The sequence below is a fragment of the Cibotium barometz genome, chromosome 34, assembly GCF_041138505.1.
Source record: "Cibotium barometz isolate CiBa-2024 chromosome 34, ASM4113850v1, whole genome shotgun sequence".
Classification (NCBI taxonomy): Eukaryota; Viridiplantae; Streptophyta; class Polypodiopsida; order Cyatheales; family Cibotiaceae; genus Cibotium; species Cibotium barometz.
The window spans coordinates 24,386,753-24,396,006 of NC_141079.1; the positions used below are offsets into that span (position 1 = coordinate 24,386,753).

At 42.6% G+C, this 9,254-nt stretch overlaps 1 protein-coding gene across 3 annotated transcripts; it reads right to left on the minus strand.

Annotated features, from left to right (window-relative positions):
- Positions 1–4,648: 4,648 nt before the first annotated feature.
- On the minus strand, positions 4,649–8,540 carry LOC147618816 (uncharacterized). 3 transcript variants are annotated; one of them, XM_086773888.1, is made up of 7 exons: positions 7,751–8,539; positions 7,567–7,663; positions 7,398–7,478; positions 6,361–6,427; positions 5,648–6,105; positions 5,270–5,356; positions 4,649–5,171 (listed from the first exon to the last, which is right to left on the minus strand). In XM_086773888.1, exons 1-7 carry the CDS (start codon positions 7,879–7,881, stop codon positions 4,866–4,868), a joined length of 1,227 nt encoding a protein of 408 aa, XP_086630014.1. In that variant the 5' UTR covers positions 7,882–8,539; the 3' UTR covers positions 4,649–4,865. The 3 variants fall into 3 exon arrangements, with proteins under 3 accessions (XP_086630014.1, XP_086630013.1, XP_086630015.1); XM_086773887.1 differs by having other exon boundaries at positions 6,268–6,427; positions 7,751–8,536; XM_086773889.1 differs by having other exon boundaries at positions 5,033–5,171; positions 5,245–5,356; positions 6,268–6,427; positions 7,751–8,540.
- Positions 8,541–9,254: the final 714 nt, after the last annotated feature.

Below are 9,254 nucleotides of genomic sequence, written 5' to 3' on the forward strand. Positions count from 1 at the left end.
GAAGGAGAATATACATGAGAGCCTCAACCAACTTTGGAGGAGTTAGATGACAATTGGGAGGTGACCCCAGAGTACTTCCTAATACAAGGGAATACACCAGTGCCAGTATTCCAAGCTACATTGCAATGGAAGGGCCATGAGATTAATACCACCATGAGGAGAGCACGTTGTTGCAGTGCTACCATTGTCATAGACCTCACTGAGTGGCCGAGCATCCACATAAGATTAATGCAACAAACTCGCAAACTGCTCAAATCAACACACACACCCTAGGTTAAGTTACGTAAAATGCAGAATTGACCATCTGATTAAGGATTGTCCACCATCACCCAACCCAACCACGGGACTTTGAATGATTGGGGTGTGATCTAGGGTGGTGAAAACACCACCTAATGTCATAACTCGTGCGCAACCCAACCACGGGACTTTGAATGATTGGGGTGTGATCTAAGGTGGTGAAAACACCACCTAATGTCATAACTCGTGCGCAAGCACTAAAGACCCTGGAAGTCAAGGGAGAGTTGCTAGCCAAGTCTTCTACACGAACAACAAGAAGGAGAAGACGAGCATGCAACGAAGGTGGGACAAGAAGGAGAAGACGAGCAAAGAAGGTGAGATGTTGGGAGATTCATATTAAAGCATTTAGAAACCATTTATAGTCTTTGGCAAGATGAGGTTGGAAAAACTATAGTGCACGTGTGTGTGTGTGTGACATAGAGAGAGAGAGAGAGAGAGAGAGAAGGTGGCTAGTTCATAGAAAACATTTAGAAACCATTATGGCAAGATGGACATTTAGCTAGGTGGGTGTGATTCTAACCCACCCCTCCATCGTTCTTATATAGAAATGCCCTGCATGAGAACAGCTCCTAAGTGCTAAGAGAGTGGAGGGACCGAGTACAAGAGAGTGGAGGAACAGCTCTGACACGAGTGAAGGTTCCAAGTTTCGAGAGCACAAAGAGCCTTGAATTCAAAGTAAGTGCATTTGGGGTGATGGGCTAAGTTCTAAATTTAGAGGGTGCCATAATCCATGCTTTATATAAATCATGACGATGGGTGGTCGATCGTATGGTTGCCAAAAACGAGCATCCCGTGATGATTCATCGTCATTCCAATTCCTCAAATTTTGAGCTCAAAAACATTCTCCTTAGTTTTTTTGTTGAATAATTATTTGTCAAGAGGGCACGTTAGAGCAATAATTTATTTATTATAATAACCACCAAGATATATATGTATATATATATATATATTAGCGCGCCGAGTCAAGGGGCATTGACTGTCCCTGCATTATCTCGCGGTTGTTTTTTTTTTGGGATTTTGTACTTTTGGCTATTTTTCTTTAATTTTTCACCCTTCAAATTTCTTTTTTGGGATGCTGATGGTACGGTTTTCCATACAAATTTGCTATTTTTTTTAAAATTTTATTTTTTGGGGGGTGCTGGTACGTTTATCGTTTTTCCATACAATTTTGCTATTTTTCTTTGATTTTTGTTTTTTTTTTCTGGAGCGTTTGTATCATCAGGCTGCATTTGTTTTTTTTTTTTGGAGAAAACCTTAAATTAAGTAATTGTGCTGCATTTGGGTGTTGGACCTTGGTGTGTGTCTCGTTTCTCAACGATAGCAATTTTCTAGGAGTGTATTTATTATCATTGTACTCTATTATTTAACAATATTTAAGTATGTTAAGTTAATAATTATTAATGGGGTTGCCAATTTATAAGTTTGCTTAATTGATTAACGATCACGTTCCATGCTTTGTGTGAGCCTGCATCAGTGAGATCTCTGAATGCTCTACCTTCAAGCGAGGCATCATCCCTTTGCTTTTCAAGCACACAAACTACTCTCCCCACCCTTGGTAAGTCCCATCGTATACCTTCAGTTCTCCCCTGTTTTCTGTCAGTGTGTGTGTAAGGTGCAATGGCTGCACTTGCAGGAGGTGCTGCAATGGTTGTTTGCAAGCAGGAGCAAGGGAGAAAGCTAGAGAGGGTTGCTGGTTGGGTTAGGGCAAGCTTGGCCTCTGCTTTCTTTGCCTCCTTGGAGAGGTGCTCTTGCATCAACCTCACCACTACTGATGAAGAGCATGACGAACGTGAAGAAGCCAATGAAGCCCCCTTGATTGACCTGCACAAAGAAGAGAAATGGGCCCAGGAGGCGGCACAGGTTCATAAGTGGGAAAACCAGACCTTGCCACACATGGGCTCACCACATGGTATGGCAAGGTTTTCTTGAACAGATAATGGCCTCTTAATAATCCTTGTAATTGTAACCCATCCTTGAGTTAATTAATATTGGTCTCTTATATTTGCTTGTATTTGTAACCATCTTTTGTTTAATATTTGTTACTTAACTGGAGGTGAGTGAAATTAACTGTTGATTTACAATAATGATGTATACTCGGATATGTGCTTGTGAATGGACTCACATTGAAGTTGACTTTTCATTTGGGGGCAATGGAGTGGTTAAGGTGCCAATTTGTGAGGAGTGTAGAGCTGGTTGTGTCTTGCCAGGGCCATGGCTGAATATTTGCTGCATGATTGATTGCCTTGAACCTGCCAGAGATTTTGCAAAACCTTGTCCATGACTTTGGTGGGGAGCCCTGTATAGAGCCTGTTTATGCGTGGCAAGTGGAGCACACATGGACTGGTTCTCAACACAGTTGGTTTGATTTGGTGACAGTGTGGCTTGGTCCTCAACCCATAAACTTCAGCCCAATAAAGATATGATTCCCAACAAAGATTTTATTACCAGAGCTTTGTAATAATATTACCATCCATACCCTTGAAATGGAAGTTATAGCATAACCCTAAACTCATTTGCCACATCTATATGCATCCTTACACACCACGAGACCTCAAACCTAGCATAAAATATAACAATCAATTGTTTACCCTTAAACTTAAAGCTCTGGAGTGGCAAAGAGATTCAAGCAAAGTAATGCAAGCTTCTTTGCAAGAACAAAAGAAGGGAAGAAACTATCATTTTGATACTGATTTGTAGTAGGAAAGGCATCTTTTTTTCATTTACACCACCTGAGAAAAATTCTTATGCTACATGACCATTGCAACATAACAATAAAAGATATAACAACATATTGTCCCTCCTGTAGAGTGCTCATGCGTGCATGTGTGTACGTAAGATCATGTATTCACATTTACACATCCACACAGATGGGGAGCGCTCTTCCTCACCTCATTGCAAAGAATTAGTCGAAATGGTTGTAAGAGAGCTTGCTCTCTCCATCACATTTAAGAGTTAAAACGGTTTTGCATATGACCACTCGGTGATGGACTACTTTGAAGGTGTTCACATTGCCCAACTTTTCAAGGAGTGGAGACTCGTAGATATCTGAGAGGCTCTATTATGCTGTGGCAAGGACAGTTCACGTTGGTCAAGCAGCTATGTCAAACAGTCCTTAAGGTCAAGACAACACCATGCAATGCAGAGAAGGGTGACAAGGAGAAAGTCGGCTCAGTTAAGGAGAAAGTGGGTTCAGTTTAAAGGAGCATGTCCAAACCCATGGCAACATTAGAGCCACATTCTACACTAGTGTATCATTCCTTAACCGTTTGAAAGGTTTCACGATTCCTATCCACAGACATTATTACCCATAACAGTTAACAACAGCAGCCATGCACATCAGCACTACGGAACGACAATTCTTGAGACCTTTACAAAGCATCAACTACCAATATAAGGTTTGCAATGCCCTTCTTAGCTTTGGACCCTGGAGTGTGTGAGATGACGTGAACCTTATCGTCGCCTGCAATTTTCATCCCTTGCATTCTCTCTACACCCTTGATGAACCTTGCCACATTGAGATGAAGCGAACCGTATTGTCACCTGCAAGCTCATCCCATGCATTCGCTACACCCTTAACAATGGACCCTGGAGTGTGTGAGATGAAGTGAACCTTATCGTCACCTGCAATTTTCATCCCTTGCATTCTCTCTACACCCTTGATGAACCTTGCCACATTGAGATGAAGCAAACCGTATTGTCACCTGCAAGCTCATCCCTTGCATTCGCTACACCCTTAACAAACCTTGCCACATTGAACATCAATCCCTGATGCCAACCATACATGGCCTACCACATTTCGCTTTGCATGGGAATTATCAGTGCCCTAGCACACATGGAGTACAGTTAGTACTTCAACCTTTTGGGACCCCCGACATTGGAGCATATTTTGGTATACCTTCGCTTTGAGCTAAAGGCATGTTGCAAGGGTGGTGTTACAAATCTTTGGGAGCATTTGACTTTCTACCCTTTGGTTTAACCATCCCTGTGGATGTTTTAATTATCTTTCAGATCTTGTGCTTACTTTTTGGGCATTTAGTGCTAAATAAAGGGTATTACTTGCAGTAGGCTTTAATGTTCAAGGCACAAAAGAGCAGCTTAGCTCTTAAAAAAAGAGCAAGCTGACTCTACATGTATATGATTAGATGTTTGGGCATAGATAACATCATGGTCAAACATTAACTGAACACACTCAACATGTGAGTACAAAAAGGCGAGCTGATCCCCTTAAATCTGAGCATAAAAATGGTGGATACGAGACACTAGCCCCCAGCAAAAAAACATAGCCATATGATGTCCGCACCGTTAAATCATGGAGCATGCAGCTTTGACTTAAAGAGAGCACTTTCAAAGCTTTCACAAAATCAACTCCATCTTGCTGTAGTGTGGATTATTCAAAAAAATTTAAAAGATTGTCCACATCATGCTCATCATAAAGTATCAGGTGTGACATTCTCACTCATGTCATTATCGAAACCAAGCATGGTTGCAAGCTCGATGTACATCCCTGACTTCAACTTTACATCTTGAAATGCAATGTTGACACTGGATGCGTTTCCAGTGTATCCTTCTCAAATTACACCAGTGGCATGAGCCACATCATGATACAACAATAAACAAGATGTGACAGCCATCCGCACATCCTCAACTGAACGCTTGCCATTTGAAAGCATATCACTGGTTTTTAAGGATGGTTCAGTGGCAGTGCAAAGAGACATTGAGTGTTGGCAAAACGATGCACCAAGTGCATGTGTAAAGAAAAATTCTAAAAAGAAGTTTATTTGATTCAGAAGAGACAAAAATGGCTCTGCAGCCCTTGTAAACTTGTCCATCCTCTCCTCCACTCTATCTGCAAAAATTTGTTCCACCATACAGACCTGCCAAAACACCAAACACAGATCAGCAGTGTGAACTCCTTGCCACACCAAATCCCACCCACAAAAGACTTACTTTAGGAAATATGTACGGATCTAACCGTTGAATGTAGCGATTGCCTTGGCATGACAGCCTCTCCATCCTTAGAAGCTTGTTTTTGAGCTGCTACAGCTTTTAACATTGATCTCTGCAGTCGTCAAACAATGATTCGTCAAGTTATCAGAAGAACACTTGGGCCATTAATTGAAACAAAGTCTTATGGGTTGTATACAGTGGTCTGGAAATTGCAGACAGGTGAAGAACATAACAAAACCAAAAAAAGTCAGTTCTTCTAATAGTAATGCCAGGCAGGTTATGCGTAAGTGCCCTATGTAAGGGGTGAAACAATGAATCGCAAAAGCCCCAAACAAGAAATTTCAAAGAGAAAAATGCCAGCATTACAGCCAAAACAACAAAGCTGCTGTATGCATAAAGGTACCTGAAGTTCCAAAAGCTGGTCTCGTTTCAGTAAAAAGACTTCCACAGCTTTCAAAATGTCTTCAAACTTGAAATTATCTTGGCATTCTGCACCTTTGTTGGCCAGCCAAATTTCAAAATCTGGTACAAGTGATAAATTGACCAGGCGTAACATGCCAATAGAAAAGCCCCCAACCGTCCCTGACAGGCAACCACTGCCAATGTTGGCATTACATGTCTTTGTTTGCCTAATGTTCAAGGATGATTTTGTCACTGTACTGCAGATCGGATATGCAGTGGAATTTAAATCAGCTGATAGTGCCTCTGCACAATGCAATGCGAGCAGCTGCTCTTGACAGTGCCTGAATGCTACATCATTGTCATTGGCTATAAACTCCTGCACACAGAGAGCTTCACAGTCACCTCCACAATCATGGCAACAGACGCCTGCAACTTTATCAGTCCTGGGCAGCATCTGTTCTGAGCACAACACGTAAAATTCAATGCTTTTGTAAGCTGGTCATACTATACGTGCGAGTACTGGCTTGAGGGCTGATGAGCATGCGTGATGGTTCATGCTGACTTCATTTGAAAAAAAAAAGAAAAAGAAAAAAAGCTGCTTGTTAAGAGGCAATTGCATACTTGTCACAATGCCCTCACATTGTAAAAATGGCAGACGCATGTGAGGTAATTCAGAAACATCCATCCTTTGACAAGATGGTTTGATGTGTGTACCGGACTCTTTGGCATTAACCTCATCTTTGCTGCCCGAAGCAGATTCGACATTCCTTTCAGCGAGTGCCTGCAAAGATAATTTTCAGCAGGTTTTTCTCAAAGCTTGAAAGTGTGCTAGCATGTAATATGCGACATAAAAGCCTTGTAATCTGCTAACAAACAAAGGCAGGTCAAGGATTGAAAACAACATGAAAGTTAAAGTGAAATCACAAGAAGAGAAAATCTTTTACATAGTGGCCAAGCATGCTTATACATTCAAATAAAGGTCAAAAAGGAAAAATTAATTTAAACAATGCAGTACAAAATCTCATTAATACCACCACGGAAAAGTTTTGAAAAGAATCTAAGAACCATAAAAAAGAATGAACTGATAAGACATAAGGATCACAAAACTAAAAACTACAAACATAAGAAAATTGAAGGGAAAAGTCATGTACAACATGTGGATCATAACCTAAGTGTGCGCGCATTTGTGATCACAAAACTAAAAACTACAAACGTAAGAAAATTCACGGGAAAAGTCATGCACAACATGTGGATCATAATCTAAGTGCGCGTGCATTTGTGTGAATGTTCAGGTGAATATCTATGTGAATGCCTACTGTATGTACATGTAAACATACATGCATCCCTCCACATACATACTTACATGTGAGTGTGCATCCATCCATCCACGTGTAGACATATATATATATATATTTACGTATACATGCATGTAAGTACATGTAGGCATACATCCATCCATCCATCCAAACATAAACATGTGTGTTTGCGTCCAACCATAAGTGCATACATGTGTGCGCTTGTGTGTACGTGAATATACATTTAACTATGTATACAGATGTATGTGATTGCATGCATAAACAGGTATGCCAGTATGTACAGGTAACCATGCACCCATGCACTTGTAAACGTGTGTGCAGTCATCCATCCGTACATATGTACATGTGCCTATGTGTGTGCACACGTGTGTGTGGTCTATGTGCTTGTTTGTTTCTGTGTTGAGCAGGTACACAATGTGTGAAGGTGTGACTAACCTGTCGCATTTGCTGGTGATGGAGATGAGTAGCCATGGTACAAGCAGAGCGACCAATGTAAGCTATAATCACCCGCCTTACCTGCATGTTTCAGACACTTGCTACATGAACATATTTTGAAGCAAGAAAATCCTGAACTAAAACCCTAAAAATGGAGCACGAAACCAACCATGGATGATGGAAGAGCTGAAGCGGGCGGGAAGCCAAGCAGCCTGCGTTCTTGGTCTCCGAGTGGGTTCTTCACCTTGCATTTCTGGCAGGCTTGCCTGACAAGAAACCCCGATAAACGTTTAAAAGCAAAGGCAGCAGGCATTTTTGCTTGAAAGAGCACAAAAGAGGGTTTTGTTTAATACCATGATGACGAGCTGCAGCAGAAGCAGCATGGCAAAAGGTGGGCGCAGACGAGGCAGGGGGTTACCCGTCGCGTGCAAGTAGCACACAAGAGGGAGATGGTGGAAGGGGCTCGCTGTAGCTGTTGTGCCATAGCTTGGACTAAACTCGGTTGGCAACCATCACTGACTGCTATAGAAATGGAAAGCTTTATTATGCTTTTCTCTCCCTTGCTTGGGCTACACCCATATCACATGGCATCCCTTCTGCAACCCGCGATCACCCTCGTTCGAGAGCCATCTTCGATTTCTGGCCATTTCCGCCACCCATCGATCTTTCGAGTTCTGAAGCAAAGCAACAGGCAGCTGCCACGCCCTAATCAATGCTGCGAGGCTTGAACAGGGGGCTTTTTACTTCTCCGTTTGGGTCCAGGGTACATGTCTTTTGCCGGTGTTTGAGATGTACTCATTACATGCAAAAGAGAACCGTGCATCAAAGAGATTCTCACTAGCGTTATTCTTTTTCACCGTTGCCCGTAGCTGTTCGCTGGCGATGGAGTGCTGCGCCTGAGAGCCTTCGACACCATCTCTCTCTCCTCTGCGAGACTGCTGCCCTGCCCAGAGGCTCGAAGCCCTCTGTGTACCATCTTTACTCTCCACAGCACCCCCCCCCTCAGGTGCATGGGCACCGAGTGGAGGGGAACCCCTACTCTGCTCAGAGAACAGGGAACCTGCTCTGGGAATACTAAGTCATCTCAACCTGCTAAGAACACACAAGCCACTATCCTCAGGTCCTTGTGGAAGTGGATCTAGATAGGCCCCTTATTGATGAGATTGAAATCAATTGCGGTGAGTATAACATCCAGCAAAGCATTCTATACAAACACCTGCCCAACGCATGCTTCCATTGTGGAAAGCAAGGGCATCTTCTCAGAGAGTGTCCTTCACAATACCCCAATTTGAGTGCCACTAGTGCCCCTAATCTTCCATCAACCAACAACCAAGCTCGGCCTATTGGAGTGAATAAGAATATGAATGTGCCTTCTCCCCTTGTTCCCTCTACCTCAAAAGAAAAGGGAGAAAAGTTTATAGTACCCAATAGGAAGAAGACCTTTAGACAGAATAGGGTGGGAAACCAGAGGGCATTTACCAACTCCTTCGCCTTACTAGACAGCATCTCGGACCCTGATGATTCGGTTGACTCCCAAGAGATCAGTCAATCCACGCCTTTAGATAGATCTAGAATTATGGCCGAAACTAATCAAATGGACCATGACCAAGTGCTCCCGCCCCACGCAATGATGGTTGGCTCGTTGGGAGATGAGCAAGACGGGGCTGAGCAGTCTCTGTCTTATACAGAAAATGGTTTGCCCAAAGAAATGGAGATAGTCAAGGAATTGAAAAGAATGCATGCGCAGGTTGGATCCACCACACCTCAAGCTGCATCCAAAGTGGGACCTAAAAAGGTCAACTCCTAGAAAAAGGGAAAATGAGATGCACCACTTTGAATGTTAAGGGGTTGACTGAC